Here is a 21,959-nt window from a genome sequence, read left to right as displayed (position 1 = left end):
ATAATAACTTTTTAAATAATTCATATATTTTTTTCTGATTATAAAAGTAATTCATGCCCATACTCACTGAAGATTACTATACTGTAAAATTCCACATCCAATTGGTAGACGAGGTGAATGTTCTCGTGTATTTTTACTTAGAGTCTTTTTTAAAAAACATAGTTAAAAGCACAAGGTATATATATTTATTAAGCAGAGTTAAGCAAAGAACATTCACAGATCCTAGAAAAAGATAATATATACAAGTTTTTTTTATCTCTTGATTGAGAGAGATTTTAACTCTATTAATTTTTATTTTTAATTTTTAAAGCAATATTTCAAGTATTAATGCCAAAAACTAACATCTACTAAAACTCACCTAAATAAAGTAACATATTTTTCTTTATATCCCTATCTTGCATTTGAAACTCATTGTTATCAATTTTTTATTATTCTTTTATCTTCCAATAAATATTTATATTTACATTCTCCTTTGAACTTTATATTTTATAATTAATTACATGTTTGTTTCCATTGCTCACCACTAATCCTTTTATTTCATGACTTCACCATGGTTGAATTGCTTAATTTGCTTCATCTCTTAATTGGCTGGAGTACATCTTCAAGCAACTTTCTCAGGTAAAGTATGTGGATGGCAGATTTATGAGAAATTATGTATCTGAGAACATCTTTCCACTGTTTTCATTAATGAATGACAACTTCACTGAGTCTAGAATTCATGGGTCACAAACATCTTCCCCTAAAAGTTACAGACATCACTTCCCTGTCTTCTGGCATTTATGTTGCAGAGAATTCTAATGTCAATTTCTCCTTCTTTGGGAGTTAAACTAATTATACTGTCAAGATGCTTGGTGGCATCCACAAAATTAAAATTAAAATTGCTGGATGTGTCTAATTTTTGGTCTTTGTTATTTTCTCTGGTATCTAGTAAACATTTGATCTAAAGATTTATGTTTTTCTATAGTCCAGAACCACCACCCATCTGTCAGCTTATCATACTGTGGTGGTTTGCATGTTAATGTGATGTTGGAAGCTATGCCAATAGTATTTCAAGTACCAGCAGGGTCACCCATGGGGGACAGGTTTCAGTGGAGCTTCCAGACTAAGACAGACTAGGAAGAAAGGCCTCACGATCTACTTTCAAAAATTAGCCAATGAAAACATTACAGATCACAACAAAACACTGTCTCAAAACACTGACTCAACTGCTTTGGACACATCATTAAGATGGATCAATCACTGGAGGAGGACATCATGTTTCATGAAGTAGAGGGCCGGCAAAGGTGAGGGAGACCCTCAGTGAGATGGACTGGCACAACAGACACAATGATGGACTCAAACAAGCCAGTGATCTTGAGGACGGATGATGCAGGACCAGGCAACAAGTCATGGGGTCACCATGACTCAAAGTCAACTCAACAGCAGCTATTTATCTCTCTATCCACAGTTCAGAAAGTTGGTTTTTGTTGTAATTGTTTTCTCATAGTATGCTTAATTGATTTATTTCTTTAGGAAACACATTTTTTAGAAACAAATGTCTGTATATTAGCTCTATTCTCCACCCAACCTATTATTAGCTATCTCATGGCTTTTCCATCTGTCTTTTTCCTCTGCATTTTGGGAGAATTTTACCAGATTGCCATTTCCATCACTCATCACCCCATTTTCTCCATTTTCCTATTTGTCCTTTACTACACAGAATACTTGTTTTGTTTTGTTTTTTTAATTCTGCAATACTACTTTAGTTTTATCACTGTCTTAGTTAATCTACTGCTGCTATAACAGAAATACCACAAGTGAGTTGCTTTAAGGAACAGAAATTTATTTTTCTCATAGCTTAAAAACCCATTGCCGTCGATTCCGACTCATAGTGACCCCATAAGACAAAGTAGAACTGCCCCAATGAGTTTCCAAGGAGCACCTGGTGGATCGAACTGCCAACCTTTTGGTTAGCAGCTGTAGCTCTTAACCACTTTGCCACCAGGATAGACATTTGAATTCAGGGGGCTGGCTCTAGGGGCAGGCGCTCTCTCTCTTTTGGCTATGGGGGAAGGTCCTTGTCTCTTTTCAGTTTCTATTCCTAGGTTCCTTGGCGATCACGTGGCATGTATCTTCCCCTCCATTTTGTGCTTGCTTTCTTGCTTAATGTGCTCTTTTATATCTCCAAAGAGACTGATTTAAAACACACCCTACACTGACACTGCCTCATTAACATAACAAAGAAAACATACTTCCAAATGGGATTATAATCACAGGTACAAGGGTTAGGATTTACAACGCATATTTTGGGGGGACACAATTCAATCCATAACACATTTCTCTTTTCTTCATTGAGCTCCCTTTGCATTTCTGCCTACAGTCTCATTCAGTAATATTTTTAACTTATTCTCTTGTTCTATTTTCTCCTTCTAGCTCTCGCTTCAAAGAGTTTGCTTTAGCTCCTTACTTTCTGTTTTGTTTACTTTCCTTGCATTCAATACAGAGCACAAAGCAAATGTTATCTAAAATATCCTTTTTTTTCCTATAGAAAATATGTTCCAAAAGTATTTTTCTTCCTCTGCCTCTTAAATACCATGTTCTCCTCCATTTATGTTGCACAGCCTTCTCAGAAATCTTATGTTGGATTTCTTTGTTCATTCTTGAAAAAACAGAAATATATCTAGGCTGGTGTTTTCCCCAAAATAGGGTGGGTGGGTTCTCTTTCATGCCCTTCACCAGCTATTCTGATGTTCTTAGATTCCTCCTCTCAGTGGAGGGCAGGCTGATATAAATTCATATACAGCATGTTAAGAGAAGTTGGGAAGGAGCTGGGACCATGGGTATTCCCCAGCAGGAAAACCTTCCTATTTTTCCATATGAAACTTTCATATTTGGCTTGGCCTCCATTCCAGAAATAGAGCATGTATGTCCAGTTCTTCATGGTGCCAATGTCTGCCACATCAGAGAAAAGCCCTAATGCAAGGCCTGCTTTGCACCAAGTGTGACTATTTCTGGGCCTCCTAGTGACACTCATAATTCATCAATAGCTGTGAAAGTAAGCCAAGTGGAAGCCACACTCCAGGTTGCCCTGACCCCCAACTCAATTCTCCTGAGTTTCTCAAGAAGTGAAATTACTAATTGGGTTTGTATATTCCTTTGATACGATCCCATCTGCACTATATCTAATGGAAAGTCTATAGAGTTTGCAGTATGAAGATGGAAACTCTTCCTGACCTCCAACACAGGTTTCTCCATACTTTAAAATTTTGCAGTCACTTCAGTTGGGATTGTGGAGGTGGGAGGGGGGTTGCATCTAAACAGCAATGCTCAAGTTGTAATCTCACTCAAAATTCTCACTTTTTCTCTCACTTCATTTGTTAATAGATTTAAATCAGCACATCTTATTTTTAGAAAAGTCAGGTTATGCAAACCTGATCTCATTTCAGCTTGCTGAACAAACATAAAGAGAGAGTCAATAAAGGTAAGCTGAATAAATGAATGACAAAAAAGACAAACTATAGAAGGATTATCCCAAAGAAGTTTTTGTATTACAAAAATATTACCATCATAAACCTATTTTATAACTTATGCTCAGCTTAAGAGGAAATTCACCTGTATGAACAGTGTAAGCATTCATCACATTTATCTTTACTTGTCTGCTTCTTCTTAAGACCTGACTTTATCATGCATAAAAGGAAATGTGGCTAGAATGCTAGAATATTCTTCTTGTACTTTATCACTAATTAACCGTATAACTGGTGCAAACCACTTAAACTCTGTTCACTGGTCAACCTTTCAGCAAAAATCAGAAAACTGACACTTGCTAACTCCAGGATACTGTAGCACTATTTAAAGGATTAATAAAATTGTGTACATATTACAGAGCTTTGGAGAGAAAATTAATGTATAAAAATACTGAATAATATATAAATCAGTGTAGGATGCAAAGCTGGAAGCTTAAAAATACTGTCAAAACTACATCTGAAATAGTCTTTTTCACATCCTTGAGGAGTCTATTGAGCAAGGCAATTAAAAAACATTTCACATTACTAAGAGAAAAGGCTCAGATTCACTGCTTAAAATCAGACTTCCTAGAAAAATGATACTAGGACTAGGAAAAGGGTCACCCTATCCAACAGAAACCACATTGCTAATCATGGAGTTGTGTAAACTGAATACAGAAATTGACATATTCAATATGGAAGATTCAAAAGGAAAATAGCATCTATAACATAAGAAATAAAGGGTAAACATTTGGTAAACTACATCCAAAATACATATATATGTATTTATATATATATATCATATTTCTATGTACATATATATACATATATATATATATCAGAGTGAATAATATGAAAACCAAGGAAAAGCACTCCTTCATGTGATGATTTTGAGATATTATTATTTATTTTCAAAAAGGTAGATTCTACCTGAAAGAGACAGAAGAAAGATGCTTGAATAAAATACCCTTTATGTTCTCCTCCAATCCAAAGATTCTACTCTATCATTCCAGTAACTATTTAATAAACTGGACCCCTTCTATAGTACATGGGATCCTACTGGTCCCAAAGTATATTATTTACTTCCCACAAGTGCATCAACAGGTGAGATAAAAAAACAGATAACTTGATACTGAAAGTCTCCTTTTATCAAGGCAAAGTAACACAAACCAACCCAGTTATAGAGCATCTTCAAAGTTCAAAGCTCTATGTAGCGGGTACAACACTCAATAAGACAATCTCTCCAGCTACAGGGATTGTACAGTCAGGTAAGGGGGATAAGACTATATGCAAATAATTGTACAACAGGGTATGATACTTCCAAATAATCATAATGCATTAGAGATAAAGCTGAAAGCCATTAAGAGAGACTCAATATTATTTCTTAAAACCAACTCCATATACACTGCAGAGTGCCTGTTACATGTCAGGCACTGTGCCAGGCTCCGAGAATTCAAAGATAACTAAAAATAGTCAACATTGATTAAGTACTTATAATGGGTCAAGCAACATATTAAGTGCTTTTACACCCTTTATCTCATTTATTCCTCACAACTCACCTATAAATTAGGTAATACCGTGATCCTCAATTTACAGAAGAAGAAATCAAGGTTTAGGAGCTTAAAGCATTTACCTAAGGTCTGAAGGGAATAGAATGAGACAGCTGCCTAGTTTCAGAGGCCACAAGCTTAACCAATATCCCCTGAGCTGCCACAAAATCCCCACCATACTCCAGATCAGTGGAGGAGACAGAGAAAGGGTAAAGCAGCTACTCTAATAGGGGTATAAAAATGCTCCAGGAGGAGAGGGAGTGCCAGACCCATCTGAAATAATCAAGAAGAAGGTGTCACAGCAGAGGTGACATCTGAAATGGGTCTTCAAGGCTGAGAGACTGAGGAAGAACCATATACGTAGACAGGTGGGGAAGGGCATTCTCAGCAGAGAGAACAGCATGTGCAAAGTTACAGGAGCATACAGTCTGTGAGACTCTACAAATCTTTCTGTGTGGCTGAGGGCTGAGTGGGGAGGGGAGAGCAGAGGAAAATTAGACTGTAAAGGTGCTAAGAGCCAAAAGATAATGTGGTTACTTGGGCCATGCAGAGGAGTCAAAGATTCTAAATACTTTCAAAAGTTAACTCTGTGGCAGAGTGGGCAGTCTAGAAAAGAAATCAGACTGAAGGCAGGGATGCCATCTAAGAGGCCGGTGAAAGAGGATGAACTAGGACAGCAGATGAGCGGAAGTGAGATTTTAGAGGGAGACGAGAGAGGACTTAGGTCAACTGATTGGTGATGGTGAGGGGGTGATGGTGGTTCTCTCATCTGTTTAAACATGAACAAAAATAATTTCATGTGTTACATGTAACTCAAATAAAAGCCAGTGTGGCCCAGTCTCAGCATGGGAATATATTCAAAGAAATGGCCCAGCAATGAATAGCAAATGAAAAGTCGTCTCATCTTGACTAACGAGGTACAGGAGTCCAGTGACGAGGGCCAGAAAGCAGAAGGGGACAAGGAAGCTGGTGATAGGGAACCCAAGGTTGAGTAAGGATATTGTTGATGTGTTGTGAGATTGTTAACCATTGTCATAGGGCAACATTTGTAGTAACTGTTAAATGAGAAACTATTTTGTTCTGTAAGCCTTCACCTTAAGTGAGAATAACAGCACAATTCGAAGAGCGTAGTCAATGTCACTGAACTGTGCATGTAGAAATTTTTGAAATGGTATATCTTTGGCTACGTGTATTTTCACCAAAAAAAAGTTTGAGAAGTTAGAGGGTTGATATGTTGTGGGGTTGTTAACCAATGTCATAAAACAACATGTGTACCTCTGTTTCATGAGAAACTATTTGTTCTGTAAGCCTTTACCTGAAGTACCATAAAATAAAGAAAGAAAGAAAGAAAGTCGTCTCATCTTTATTTACACCTCTGAAGAAACTCTAAACGTGATCCAGTTTATGCTCAACATCTACACTCCCCAAAAAGGCCTTCCCTTGTTTTTCTACTTCTCATAAATCTCGTACTTCCTCACCCTCAGCTTCCATCTATGAATCTCTCCCAGACGCTGTACATACACTCTCTTTATTATGACATCAATTTGGCATCATTCCTTTTTAATTTCCTTTCTGCTCTGCTCTTTGCCTGGATTCAACAAAACAAAAGAATGGAAGGCCCAGGAACAACTGTCCCAGTGACCATTTCCCTCCTTCTCCCTCTCTCTCTTATTACCCTCTCTCTCTCTTTCCCATTTCTCTTTCTCTCCTCCAGCATCCCTACATCCCCAAAAGCCTGAGAATCCTACTGAAAAATTAGAAGTGTCCTTAGAGGATGGATGAGGGGGAAAAGTGAGTGAGCAGACAAAATTTTGTTCAGGGGTAAGGCATGGGGAAGAGGAGAAAGTTGGGAACACACATCAATAATACTATCCCCATTACACACCAGTGAGAACCTATGCTTCAATTACTAAAGCTGACTGTAAAAGTCAAGTAGACCAAAATTGAAAATACAGTTTTGACTTATTCTTGATACTCAAACATAAAGGCAAAAATAACTGCTCTGAAATACTAGATGAAAAAATTGACAAGTAGAACCAAAGAGAAACAGAATAAAATACAATCAAAAGTGATTTCATGTTTTAAGCCAAAAAGAGGGAAAGAATATGGTAGATTGCAAAGAAAGTAGAATTTTGATTAAACATAAAAGGAACTACATGAAGTTTCTAGAACCTAGATGATCATGGTGTAAAATCTACCAGCATGAGTTTCTGAATAAGAGGAATGTAAACACAATTTTAGTAGCCTATTACTGACTGTTCAGAATAATGAAAAATAATAATAATAACACATGGTAGCTATTTATCACCTGAAAGACCATTAAGTGAATTTGTTAAAATGAAAGAGACATCATAAATCTCTTGTTTAAATAATAGATGACTTTTTTTTAAACTCACAGCATAAATAGTATACTGGGAACAACTGGGGAGAGCAATGCATTGATAGCTTAACGGCTGCTTTCTAGAACTCACTGGTTTCAGTGGTGGCATCTCCAAACTTATTCTTCCAGAATATGCCAGAATCCATGGTCCCAAAGAAGCAAGAATCTTGAAGCACAGCTGTGATGACTGGAACAGTCCCAGCTGAGGCTTAGCTTGCCCTGGGAACACTGCCCCTCCCTCACCCATCTCACTTAAGGAAATGAGCCAAGATTTGGGCAAAGGATGAGAATTAACTTTTCATAATTATGAATTGGGCACTCAACATGCATTGTCCATGTGATGCTCTGGGCAACTCTAAGTGTGTTTTGTTATTCCTATTTTACAGATGACAGAACTGAGACCAAGAGAGGTTAAAAACATGGCCAAGATGAAATAAGTAATAAAGGGTATTTTAGGTTTTGAACCCCAGTCTGTCTGACTAAAAAGCCTTGCTCTCTCTACTATACCAAAGAGCCTCCCATCAGGGTGTGTTGCAGGAGGGCCATGTTCTGCAAAGGACACCTAAGCCACAGAGTTAATTTCAAACAATGCCCCATTTGGGGAGACATATGCAACCTGGGTTCAACCCTAGGGCTAAACGGAAGGGAAAAGATCCTGGCAATAATAATGATAATAATGATGATGATGATGCTTATACTCTCCTAAGAAGAGAAATCAGCAACTCCAAGGTCTGAAACAGAGGAAAACCAAGTAGGGAAAGGAAAGAAAGTTAAAGAAGGCACTCATGATGGAAGATGAATAAAAATGAATGAGAGGGAATAAGGATGAAGAGACAGAAATCCAAAAAAAGAGAAAAGGAAATAGAAAAATGGTCAAAAGAATGGAATGGGAAGGGACAAGGAGGTTGACAGAGATGGGATGGAAGAAAAGAAAATGGGACAACATTGAAAAAAGAATGACGGTAAAGCATTTCTGCCCGCCCTGCCACCTCCCCATTCCTGATGTCCTGGAATGATCAACCATGCTTCCTAAATTACTTATACCTCTGATAAAAGGTTTATGATAATGACATGTGTCCCTGGAGCATACTCTTTATTAAAAGAACTATTACCAGACTAAATAGCACAATGAATACAACACTCAGAACTGGTATTTAAATATAAGAGAATAATTAATATAAGTAGAAAGGTACGGACAATTCTAACATCTTGAAGTATTTAAAAACTTCTAAAAATGGTCAGAAGAATAATTTTTAGGAAAAATAGAACCAGCATCTTTAAAAACAAAGGGATATGAATTCAGGAGACTAAAAACAATTATACAAATACCCAGAAATCTGCCACGGTGGATTATTATATGAATTGGCTAAATTTTGTTTATATACATATCATCAAAGATGTGCCTCAAATCTTGAATCTCAAATAATAACCCAGATCCAGAGAGGAAACACTGTAAGATTCTATTTCTATGAAGCTCAAGAACAGGCAAAACTAATCTTTCTGATATATATCTGATATTCTACATTATGTTTAGGATGGTGGTTACATAAATGCATACATTTTCAGAATTCATCCCAGTGTATGCCTGAAATTGATACATATGTAAATTATACCTCAATAAAGTTAATTAAAAAACAAAGTTTACCTCAATTAAGTTGATTAAAATAAAGACTCAACAACTCCCTTAAAAATTAGGCAAAGGACTTAGTTTTTCAAAGAAGATGCACAAATGGACAACAAGCACATGAAACTATGCTCAACATCATTAGTCATTAGGGAAATGCAAATCAAAGGCACAGTGAGATACCACTTAACACCCACTAGGAGGGCTATAATAAAAAAAAACAGAAAATAACAAGTGTTAGCAAGGATGTGGAGAAATTGGAACCCTGTACATTGCTGCTAGGAATGTAAAACAGTGCAGCCACTGTGGAAAAGTTTGGTGGTTCCTCAAAAAGTTAAAAACATAGAATGACCATGTTGTCGTTGTTGCTAGTTGCTGTCGATAACCCAGCAATTCCACTCCTAGGAATATACCCAAAAGTACTGAAAACAAAGACTCAAATACTAGTACTCAAATGTTCATAGCAGCCCTATTCGCAATAGCCAAAGGGTAGAAACAACCCATATGTCCATAAAGGAATGAATGAATAAACAATGTGGTATACACATATGACGGAATATTATTCAGCCATAAAAAAGAATGAATTACTGAAACATGCTACAATGTGAATGAATCTCCAAAATATTTTGCCAAGAAGTCATACACAAAAGGTCACATATTATATGATTCCATTTATATGAAATATCCAGAATAGGTAAATCCATAGAAAATGTTTTGGAGCAAGACAGAGGTAGTGGTTGCACAATACTGTGAATGTACTAAATGTCACTGAGTTGTATATTTAAAAATGGTGAATTTTACGTGAATTTCACTTCAATTAAAAAAAAAAAGAAGGCTCAAACAGTAAAATCCTAAAAAAATACAGCTATTCTGTATCCCGTTTGTGGTGGTGGCTACACAAATCTATACATGTGATAAAATTTCATAGACCTACAAACTAAGAAAAAAAATGACTGCATATAAAAACTGGTGAAATCCAAATAAGGTCTATAATTAATAGTATTGTATCAATGCGGATTTCCTGGTTTTGATAATTAACTATGGTTATGTAATATGCTATTGGAAGAAGCTCAGTGAAGGGTACATAGGACCTCTCTGTACTATCTTTGCAATGTCTTGTGAGTCCAAAATTATTTCAAAAATAAAATGTTAAAAAAAAAGGAAAAGAAAAAGAACATAGATTACATGGCTAGTATTTGTACTATCACCCACCATCAGTGTTACAAAGAGGTGAGTTTACCATAGAGCAGAATTCTGCAAATACAAACTCAAAGAAGGCAAATAATTTTTTTTAATGTTTCAAATAAATATGTAGCTGGTTTGAATTCAGAGGGGGAAAGAGCATAAATAACTATGGCTCCGCAGATTAAAAGTTCAGAACAAAATCAACCTAAAATTTAAGTCAACAAATCAAACAGCAAATATCAGTTCCTAATTTATTAACTAAAATGTTCCAAATGACAAGGATTTTATCTTAAAAATCCATACCAAAAAAAATCAAGGTGACCCAAGAGACAAAATTATTTTTGAAAAATTTAGTTTTATATTGTTCAAAGCATAGAGATTTATACAGTACTACATAATCAGTTCACCACAAAATCAATGTCAATTAATGCAAAGCCATTAAGATTCTAATTCCATGGTCAGTAGTTTTGATCATAATTATTACGTTTACAATAGATGGAAAAAATGAAATAATATTTTTAAATGCATGCACCCCCATAAAATCAACCTTTATCCTGCCACTTACTATAATGAGTCACTTGCAAAATGGCAAACAAATTAGGCTAACTAGGAGCTATTGACAAATGAAATGAGAGCGTAATTGTAGTGTCTATGTAAATGGTGCTTAACATCCAGATAAAGTCATACAAAAACATTCAGTTATCTGTGTATTTCTAAATATTCTGACTTTTTATAAAAGCAGCTAATGATAGTTCATATACAGTAGCAACAGCAGCATACCAAAAACTGCTAAACGCCAAATTTAAATTAATAATGAAGCAGTCAGTGCCTAGTGCAATTAGATAGAGCCCCAGGCCAGGAGTTCCAGAGCGTGGGCTCAGTTCTGGGATGAGCAATGTGAATCTGACTGTAGTCAAGTCTCAGGTGTAGATTACTAGAGGTAAAAGGGTGTTAGAGATGAGCTAGCCATGCCCCACATTATAATCAAGAAAACTGAGGCTCTGAGAGGTGACATGACTAAGCCACAGTCACAGATAGTTAGTGGCAGGACCAAGACCAGAACCAGTGCTTCCAACACCCAGTCACAGAACCCTTGCCCCTGTTCCACTTCTCCTTACAAATAATTCCTCATTTATAGAGGACAATTGCACATGTTTGCTTCTTCCTCACAGAGGTGCTGGGAAGACAACTGGAAATAATTGGTGTGAGTGACTATGTGCCTGCTCTTATTTGAATAAATTCAGTGAGATAACCAGTGTTTGTGGGGTGAGTGCTGTTTCAGGCAAAATTATGTCTGGCTGTCTGTATACATCCCCCCAATGCCCGGGGTTTTAAGCAAGTAGGACTGGAGTTTCTCAATGGGGGCATTATTAGCATTTTAGGGAGAACAATTCTTGCCAGTATGGGGTTGCCCTCCCCCACTGCAGAATGCACAATACACACTTCAGCCTGATTTAGGAAATAATATGGGAGTTATTATTCCCTCTCCTTGAGCATAGAGACTGTGACCCAGCTGGAGCTGGGCTCACAAGGACTCACAAGGACACATCAACTGGGCCCTGAGGTATAAAGACAATGGCTAAGATAATCTTGGAAAATATCTTTTAGGGAAACTTTCACATAAAGCCAATCAAACAGAACACGAAAGACTTTCCACTCTTATCTTTTGCTATTAGCATTTAGTGAATAGAAATTTGTTGGACCAATGAAGACCCTCCTGACTCTCGTTACTTAAACCTGTACCAATGATTGTTAAGAAAGACAATTGAAAATGTAGGATCACAGTTTCTAGCCAATCTGTGAACAGGTGAAGCTTTCAATGGTTTTGCCCACTTGTAATGTTAATATACACTGATGGCTCTGTAATATTCTTTGGACTCGGGCAGACATGGCTGTGGTAGTATGTTTGTCCATTTTCCCATTCTTGCCTATTCTGTAATATTCTTTGGACTTGGACAGACATGGCTGTGGCTGCATGTTTGTTGGTTTTCCCACTTTTGTCTGTTCTGTGATATTTCCTTGGACTTGGACAGACATGGCTCTGGCAGCATGGTTGTCTGTTTCCCACTTCTGCCCTTTTGAATATATGCCGAATAAAACTTTCTTTTGCTTTACTAAACTTTATGATGTTTTTCCCCTACAACAGGCCCCAGGTACTCAATAGCAGTAGCACCTCCCAGTCAGGGCTCACCCTAGCGTGAGGCAGTTTAAAAAATCAAAATTAATGCAAAAATATCCAGGATGAACAAAATACCAACATTTTAATAAAGACAGGATCAGTATTACTGATTTTTCCTTTTGCCTCAGGCTCCAATATGACTCTGGCGGCTCAGTTACTGATCTCATCTTTATTTAAAATGTTGCAATTTTGTTCATCCTGGATTTTTTGCATTAATTTTGATTTTGTAAAGACATTGCATTAAAATATTATCTTGATTACTGAGCTTTTTGGCACCCCTTAAATTTTGCACTCAAAGCGAGTGCCTCACTTGCCTCACCCTAGTCTGGCCCTGCTCCCAGTCATCACAACAACCAAAACACCTCCACACATTTCTGAATGCCCCCCCAGGTTGAGAACCTCTTAAATAGGGGCTGCTATTTCTCATACAACAGGAAGTCCAGATAGAGAGGCAGCCAGGGGCTGGAATACTGGCTCCCTGATGCCTTGGTCCCTTTATCTCTGCGTTGTGCTCACAAGATGGCTACTGCACCCCGAGGAACGGTGTCCTAGTTCCAGGCAGGAAAACAATGGTAGGTCAAAGGGCAGGAAAAGAGTACCAGCTAATCCTCTTTTTACTAGACAAACAATAATTTTCCCAGGAGACTCACCCAATAAACCTTAACTCATATATCACTAGCCAGAACTCAGTACTATGGCCAGCCCTAGCTGTAAGGAGCCTGGGGAAGTGAACATTTTTAAGTGGGCACATTTCCAGCCAGAATAAAACTGGAGTTTTGTCTGTAAGAATGAAAGGGAGAATGAATAAAGGAAAAACAGCTAGAAGTATCCGCCATGGGGGCCAGGCAGGATAATCAACCGTGGCTCTTTTTGGTGCTTGCAAATAGTATCTTCTCTGCTTACAATTTGATGGGCTGCCTGAGCAGAGCATTTTGATGGTGACTGTTAGAATTATGGCTAAAACCTGGAATGTGGTCTTATGTTGGGTTCCACAGAAGCATAGCCTGAAACAGGGATTTAGATGCATGTGATTTATTAAAGGTGCACTCTTGGGAGAAACCTGTACAGGAGTGAGGGAAGTGGAAATGAGCTACACAAGGAAGTGTTTTTAGGTGAAGCTGAGCTTGGCCTGATGCCCACGGGGCTATGGAGCCTAAATCATCCAGAAAGGCCCTGCCTGGAGGCAAGAAGCTGAACTTTGCACCCTTGACTCATCAGTCATTGGCTGCACCCGCTCTGCCCCACCCCAACCCCAGCTTGGAAGGACGGGGCAAGTGTAATCTCCCAGGCGTCTCTGGGAGATGCAACTCCCATCAGCCAAGAGCAATTCTCCAGAGGGCTGCAGGTGTGAGCTGTTTCTCAAAGCACTTGCAGCAGCTGGGGGAATGGACACATTGCCCCTCATGTGGGTCTGGGAGGGCACCAGCAGCATCTACTACAAATATTTTTGATACACTTTCCAAAGAATTATCTTTATTTTTACTTAGTATTGTTTGAAGAGTGTTTATTCTAGATATATTGCTATGATTAAAAGCCATTGCAAAAACTCGCATTGAGTTGAAAATGTCTCATTTTTAAGAAAAATGATTAACAGGTGTTGACTTGTTTTGTTGAACCACAAATGTAGAAAGTGCTTTATAATTTGCTCTGGGTATTAACTGGGATCCGGTCTGTAGTTCACAATCTCATCAGAGCACGTAAATATTTCATAGTCTTAGTGTCTCATTTAAAGCTCAATGAATATTTAATTATAGCTGACCAATAAAATAACTGAAAGAATTGTTACATTTAGTTAAGACCTGAAATGAGCAAGCTCTTCATTTTCTCAAGCAGTTTGAAACTAAAATTATTACAACTTCATGAAATATTCCATATAATTTTATAAGTAATTAAAAGGCTGCAAAACAGGCTTGAAAGGCACATATTAAATATCGAGAAAAACATTAAATATAATGAATTTTCAACTTTAAATGCAAGAAAATAGTTTAATGCATTGTGGTCTACGACATTACTTATTCAGCAGTGGATTAGGTTAAGATATTGTCAATACCCTCTTTTTGAGACAAGAAGTAAAAACAGAATCTTTTATTTGGCCCTTGAAAATTTAAATATTCTAGAATAATGATTGAGAGTAACAGAAAACTATGTATAATCCATCCAAGTAAGTCAGCCAAGAAATAATTTCTGAACTCTGGGTCCAGTACTGAACCGGTACTGAAAATAATCAAAGAAAAAGAAATATTGGCCCATGTCTTAAGTACATGGTTTCCCAGGAAAGAAGCTTCCCAGTGGTCTGTCAGAATTCCACAAGTGTCAGACATGAGCTTCAAAACACATGTGTGCTCTAACCAATCTACCTGGACACAGATGACATGGGATATGTCATTTCTACCACATCTGAGGACATTTTAAATGGAATCAAAGCATTGCCAACCAATCCATGTTAAGGCTGCTAAATCACACTTAGTAAATTTAGTATCATATGATAAAGGTTTGAATTCTTGATCTATCTAGTCCTGAATTATTTTTTTAATTATGGCATCTAAAATAATCTAATAACACAGGTCATTTTTGGAGAGTGATAGAGGGTTTTCTGATAAACACAGCATATCTGTATAGCTGGCTTAAGGGAAACAACTGGTTGTCATGGTTTTTTTCTTTGATCTTAGTCCCTTTTCAAGATATTCAAATGAATTACCTTTTTCACCTGTCAAGATCTCTGTATATATGTGTGTGTGTGTTATGTGTACAGACATATATATTACAAAAGTCAAAGTCTTGTCTAATAATGGTGCCTTCTTCCCTTCACTTTTATAATTCTTGCCACTGCACCCTTCAGTCCATACGGATGGGGAATCAGTTAATATGGAGAAAACAAGGCATCTTTCGTTCCTACTTAATGCCACATTTAGAGTCAAATAAAATTAATTAATGGCAACTCACTAAGCAACAGTGACAGCCTGACCAGACTCTCAGTGTCTACAGAAGGGCAGAATATCCTATCCAGAGAAGGAGATGAAAGAAAGGCTGGTGAGCATTAGCCAAGGAAGATGAATATTGGGTATCCTTCAATCAATATGCCTGGTTAGAAACAGCATAGCAGTGACCATTTTCTCTTTGTTTAGGGTATTTTTGTTCTTGAATTTGTCTTTTCAGAAGACATAGCCTTAACATTTACATCAAGGATTCCTATCTTCTCAAATCTATTTAGTATTTAGTACACGTAAAATTTTAAGATTGCATTTCTCTCAATGTCATGTGACTTACCTGTTTGTCAAAAGCTACCCATGATGGTACATCAGATTCTGTTCCTTTAGGATACATACTATATTTAGGCTTCAGCTTTTGCCCGAAAAGCGGTTCTCCACCTATTCCAGGTTTCTCGTCACTCACCAGCATCCTAACATTGTTGCAAAAGCCCCAATGTTGAGATTTGTGGAACTTCTCCTTTCCTACCTGTGAACCAAGAGACAACATAAAATGGTGGAAGTTACGCTTCATGATTTTTCTTCTTTGTTTTAAAATGTAAACACATTTTCCCATCACTTATTTTTCCCACTGTAAAAATATAAAGTGGCAAATAATTATGATCAATCTTTATACATAATGCTGTTTCACATTTTAAATTCAATTCATCTTAACAAATTCAAAACTTTGAAAAGCAGTAAGAATAAATCCAATACTTTGTGCTATTTGAAACATTTAAAAATAAGTATTACTGCAAGTGAACATTTAGAACATTAGCTTGCTAATTGGTCTTTTCTGCTTATTTGCCAAGAATGCACACAGAAAGGAAAAAAAATCCTCTACTTCAGAGTAAAAAATGTAACAGTTTTTCCACAGAAGTCTAAACATTATTTTCACCAAAACAGAGAATAAAATCTTTTCCTCATTAAAATAAATGTAACAATAGGAAATTTCCTCAGAACTGACTTTCTCCTCATAATTGTAAAACCTCGCTCCCCTCTTCCCTACTCCCCTCCTGCCTTTTCTGGTGATCTGGATAAAGAGTGGAAAATGTACAGATAATAACACTAAGGGTTTGGTAAGAATGTACACCCACATCAACTCTTATACACTGCTAGTGGGAAAGGGAATTAGAAGCAGCCACTCTGAGGAGAGATTTGACAATGACCTATATGACCGAGCAATTCCGTTCCTAAAAATCTCTTGCACCTGTGCATAAGGAGCTACGTATCAGATTATTTACATGTTACATCAGTGTTTGTAAAAATGGCAAATAGGAAACAATCTAAATGTCTATCAATAGCAGAAAAGATACATTAATTGTGCTGTCTTTATAAAATGGAATATTAATACAGAGGCCTAAAACTACATGTATCAATATGGACAGATCTCAAAAATGTCAAGCAAAAAAAAAAAATAGTAGTACAAGGGCACATAAAATTTGGTAATTCCACATATATAAAACTTGAAAACACTAAAAGATATATAGTATTATTTATGGATAATACATCCATGGAAATAATAAGCATCAAATTCAAGATAATATAACAATATATCATATCATTTATATATTATAGCATTATATTATCAAATATCTATATAACTACACATAAAAAATAAAATATTTCAGATATAATTGAAGCCCTGTGCATCCGCTCTCTGAGTTCATGCCCCTGCCTCTCTCTCCAGAGGTAATCATTATCTTGAATTTGCTGTTTACCATTTCCATGGATGTATTATCCATAAATAACACTGTATATTTGAGTATTTTCAAGCTTGATATGTGTGGAATTATCAAATTTTAAGTGTCGTTCCACTAGCTTATTATTTTTTTTGCTCATTTATTTTTTAGTTTGTCCTTATTGATACATGTAATTTTAGACCTCCATAGTAATATTCCATTTTATAAAGCGAGCATAATTGATGTGTCTTTTCTGCTATTTGATTACCTCTGGAAAGGGAGACAGGAACGTGAACTCAGGGAGAGGGTACACACACCAGGCCTTCAATTTATCTGAAACTTTTACTGTTTATGTAGAGTTGCTGGTATATAAATGTCCCTTATGTTATTAGCTATGGTTTTAAATGTGAAGACACCAAAATACATGAATATATAAATAAAAGCCCATAGCTTCTGGTGCCAGCCAGACCTGCACTGCATCCTGGCTTCACCACTTACTGAGATCTGGGAGAGGCAGTTAACTTCTCTGGGTCCCCATCTCCTTGGTAAAGAGGGAACAGTAATCACCAGGGGGTGGAGGTGCTGGGAGATAAAACGTTTATAAAGCCCCTTGCACTCACAGTGCCTGATGGGGGAGTGTGATGGGGGTGGGGGGGTGAATATGTGGCAAACTGAGCACTCTGCCCTCTTCCTTGGGTTTTCTGTATAGGAAAGTTTCAGATCATCTTGTGTTTCTCAAAGGAGATGCTTTTCACATTTAGGAAAAGACAATGCTTCATTTTTCACGACTGCCCTGCTCCACTGCCGAAAGTATAGCATGCTTGGCTCCAACTCAGTAAATGCCAATAACGCACTACAGTAACTGTCGCAAAAACAGTAACCATGATTCTATGGCACTATAAAAATGTAAGAACACTTTGCCAGGACTGTATACAGCCAGGGTAGTAGCCTCTTTTGCAAAGTCATAAACAAAAAACCAAACCCACTGCCGGTGAGTCGATTCAGACTCATAGTAACCCTACAGAACAGAGTAGAGCTACCCCGAAGGGTTTCCAAGGAGCGGCTGGTGGATTTGAACTGCTGACCTTTTGGGTAGCAGCCGAGCTCTTAACCACTGTGCCACCAGGGCAAAGCCACAGCAGAGTCGAAAAGACCTTATTTCCTTTTGTGGTAGAGGCAGCCGAAGAATGGGGAAGGGCCTGAGCAGCCCTGCTCAGGAGAGCCAGGACCACGACAGCAGCTGTGGGCAGATAAACAGCCCAGCTCTAAGGCTGGGAGGAGGAAAGCTAGAAGTAATGGATGGGATGGTGTGCTGTGGCCTGGCTCTGTCGTTTAGGGAATCAGTTGCCACCACTTCCAACTCTCCTCCTCCCCGTCACACAGTCACACATAATACTCCAGTTACCACAAGGAAGTCCCAAATCACCAAAGAGCAAGGCAAAGGTATTCATTAAAGTTGGCTTTGTCAAAATGAATGGTGGAATGATTTAGAATTTTTTAACAATGCTCCCTCTTCTAAAGCAAGTAATTTCTGGTAATCATAAACTCACCTAAGGTCAAATCAACAAGCGTTTCTTAAATATTTACTACATGCTGAGCTTTGTACTAGTTAAAATCAGCATAAGACTCAGCCCCTGTCCTGAAGAAAAAACCCACAATCTTGCTGATGAGGTAAGATTTAAATATAGAAAACAGTACAGCTACCACTTTTTGACCACTTACTATGAGCTGGATCCTTTGCTAAGGGCTTTCTATACATTATCTCATTTCATTGTCACAAAACTATTTGATAGGTATTATTACTGCCATTTTACCAATGAGGAAACTGAGGCAGAGAGAGGCAGACCCGCACACCCAAGGTTACACAGAAACTAGTGGAACTTTCATTTGAACCTAAGTTTATGTGACCCCAGGCTCTAGTAAGTTCAACCAACCAGGACCATACACTATTGGCTGAGGTAGTAGTGCTTGAGGTTTAGTGGATAACTGGACACTGTCTTGGGCCTGGAGGGATGGGTTGAATTAGACAGGAGAGGAGAGGCAAGGGTGTTCCAGACAGGGTTATGAGTGATGCACTGCAGCTGGGCTGACGCCACCTAGTGGGAGGGGCATTAGACCAGCCAGTCTGATAAAAAGGACAAGTTTAAGTTTGGAAGGAGGGAAAGATGGAATAGAATATGGAAGGAGGTCAATGTTATGGAGAGCCTCACATTTAAATATCTTAGACATCTCCTTCATCAGGCCACTGGAATATCAATGGAGGCCTAGCACCAGCAGGAGCCCCACAAGATTTTATTTGATTGGGCCAGGCAGTGCTGGATTGAATGATGATAGTACAGAAAAGAAGTCCAAGACTGAGCCCTAAGAAATTCCAAGGTTAGATCAGGGAGATGTGGTAGAACTAAAAAAGGAGACTGAAAAAAAGTAGCCGGTGACACAGGAAGAAAACCAGGAGACTTTAGTATCATGGAAACTATGTAAAGAAAGCATCTGAAGAAGGGGGCATGATTAACTGTGTCAAATGAGATGAGGTTTGAGACTTGACCCTTGAATTGGCAACATGGTGATCTTGACGAGAATGGTTTCACAGAGTCATAGGGACAAAAATAACCTTGTGAATTGTACAGCTCTTTAAATAACTGTGTAAGGTATTTAAAATCAAAACTATTGTGTTTCTAATATTTCTTTGTCCACATTGCCTGGCTTAAAAAAAAAAAAACCATTGCTGTCAAGTCGATTCCACCCTATAGCGATCCTATAGGACAGAGGAGAACTGCCCCACAGGGTTTCCAAGGAGCAGCTGGTGGATTCGAACTGCCAACCTTTTGGTTAGCAGTCATATAGCTCTTAACCACTGCACTACCAGGGCTCTAGTACTGCCCAGCTTAGTCTCCCTTAAATCTACTGATTAAACACTGGGATTCTGGGAAATCAAGAAAAGAACTAGGGAGTAGTGGTATAAACTTGACACCAGAAAGGATAGAGCAGGAGATTAGCAGCCTGGTGTTCACATTCCAGCTTTGCCACTTATGGTCCATGTGATTCTGGACCATTCACTTCACTTCTCTAGAGGCCTCTAACATTGCCATCTCTAACGTGAGAATAATAATACTTGCCTCACGGGACAGTGGTTAGGACTGAGAGAATATCTGTGACTGTGCCTGCCTGTTAACATTTATTGTCTCCTCAAGGGGAAGCACTTGATACTGGCTTTTAGAGATAGCTGGGTTAGAACTCCAGTAAAAAAAGGTGCAAGTATTATTCCCTAAGTAACCAATCTGAAAGCTAATACCTTCTTTTCCACAAATATATTTTATAGAATATTTTTATAATTAATATATAATGAATATTTTATAGGACTTAGAACTTAATTTTCTGTATTTGATTACATAATTTTATAGATTTATATCTACTTTTATGATATTATTGGTCACAGTGTTTGTTTCATGAATCACCTAGGTAATTCACACATGTTCATGAAACAAATACATGACCAATATCATTTAAAAAATTTATACATGTTCATGAAACAAGTATTATTTTATTTTTTTCAATGTTTTTTATTGTACTTTAGATGAAGTTTTATAGACCAAATAGTTTCTCATTAAACAGTCAGTACACATAGTGTTTTATGACATTGGTTAACAACCCCAAGACATGTCAACACTCTCCCTTCTTGACTTTGGAGGACCTTTTTTTTTGGTAAAAATATACATAGCCGAAGTTACACCACTTCAAAAGTTTCTACATGTACAATTCAGTGACATCGATTACATTCTTCAGTTGTGCTGCTATTCTCACTATCCTTTTCCAAATTATTCCATCACCATTATCTTCAACTCACTGCCCCCTAGGCTTCCATTAAACCTGTTGAGTTGCTGTTGTCAATTTGATCTCACATAGATAATTTTTTTTGTACCTTAGATGAAGGTTTGCAGAACAAATAGTTTCTCATAAACAGTTAGTACACATATTGCACTATGACAATGGTTAACAACCCCACGACATATCAACACTGTCCCTTTTCAACCTTGGGTTCCCTATCACCAGCTTTCCTGTCCCCTCCTGTCTTGAGTCCTTGTCCCTGGACTGCTGTACCTCATTAGTCCCGTTTTGTTTTATGAGGCTGTCCAATCCCTGGCTGAATGGTGAATTTTGGGAGAGACTTCACCACTGAGCCAAAAGGGTGTCCAGGGGCCATACTCAGGGTTTCTCCAGTCTGTCAGGCCAGTAAATCTGGTCTTTTTTTTTGTGAGTTAGAATTTTGTTCTACATCCTTTTCCAACTCTGTCCAGGACCCTCTATTGTGATCCTGGTCAGAGCAGTCAGTGGTGGTAGCTGGGCACCATCTAGTTATACTGGACTCAGTCCGGTGGAGGCCATGGTAGCTGCGGTCCATTACTCCTCTGGACTAATCTTTTCCTTGTATCTTGTCCTCTTCATTCTCCCTTGCTGCCAAAGGGGTGAGACCAGTGGAGTATCTTACATGGCTGCTCATAGGCGATTAAGACCCCAGACGCTACTCACCAAAGTAGAATATACAACATTGTCTTTATAAACTGTGTTATGCTAACTGAGCTAGATGTTCCCTGAGACCACGGTCCCCACAGTCCTCCACCCAGCAATTCAGTCCTTCAGGGAGTTTGGAAGTGTCTATGGAGCTTCCATGACCTTTCCTTGTACAAGGTGTGCTGGCTTTCCCCATGTTGTGTACTATCTTAAGGTTCGCCAAAGTTACCACTTATCTATTATCTATTTAGTTCCCCCCCCCCATCCCTCATAACCAACAAGGATTGTTTCTTTTTGTGGGTAAACTTTTACATGAGTTTTTACAATAGAGGTCTCATACAATATTTGTCCTTTTGTGATTGACTTATTTCACTCAGCATAATGTCCTCCAGTTTCATCCAT

At 37.9% G+C, this 21,959-nt stretch overlaps 1 protein-coding gene across 1 annotated transcript in view; it reads right to left on the bottom strand.

Annotated features, from left to right (window-relative positions):
* Positions 1 to 21,959, bottom strand: part of EFHC2 (EF-hand domain containing 2) — a 237,807-nt gene that overhangs the window by 165,538 nt on the left and 50,310 nt on the right. Inside the window, exon 3 of the mRNA XM_023731842.1 lies at positions 15,668 to 15,856. Coding sequence (XP_023587610.1) covers positions 15,668 to 15,856 — 189 coding nt within the window. The remainder of the gene's footprint in view (positions 1 to 15,667; positions 15,857 to 21,959) is intronic.

Source organism: Trichechus manatus, unplaced genomic scaffold (genome assembly GCF_000243295.1).
Source record: "Trichechus manatus latirostris isolate Lorelei unplaced genomic scaffold, TriManLat1.0 scaffold00046, whole genome shotgun sequence".
Lineage (NCBI taxonomy): Eukaryota > Metazoa > Chordata > Mammalia > Sirenia > Trichechidae > Trichechus > Trichechus manatus.
This window is presented reverse-complemented; position numbering and strand designations above follow the sequence as displayed.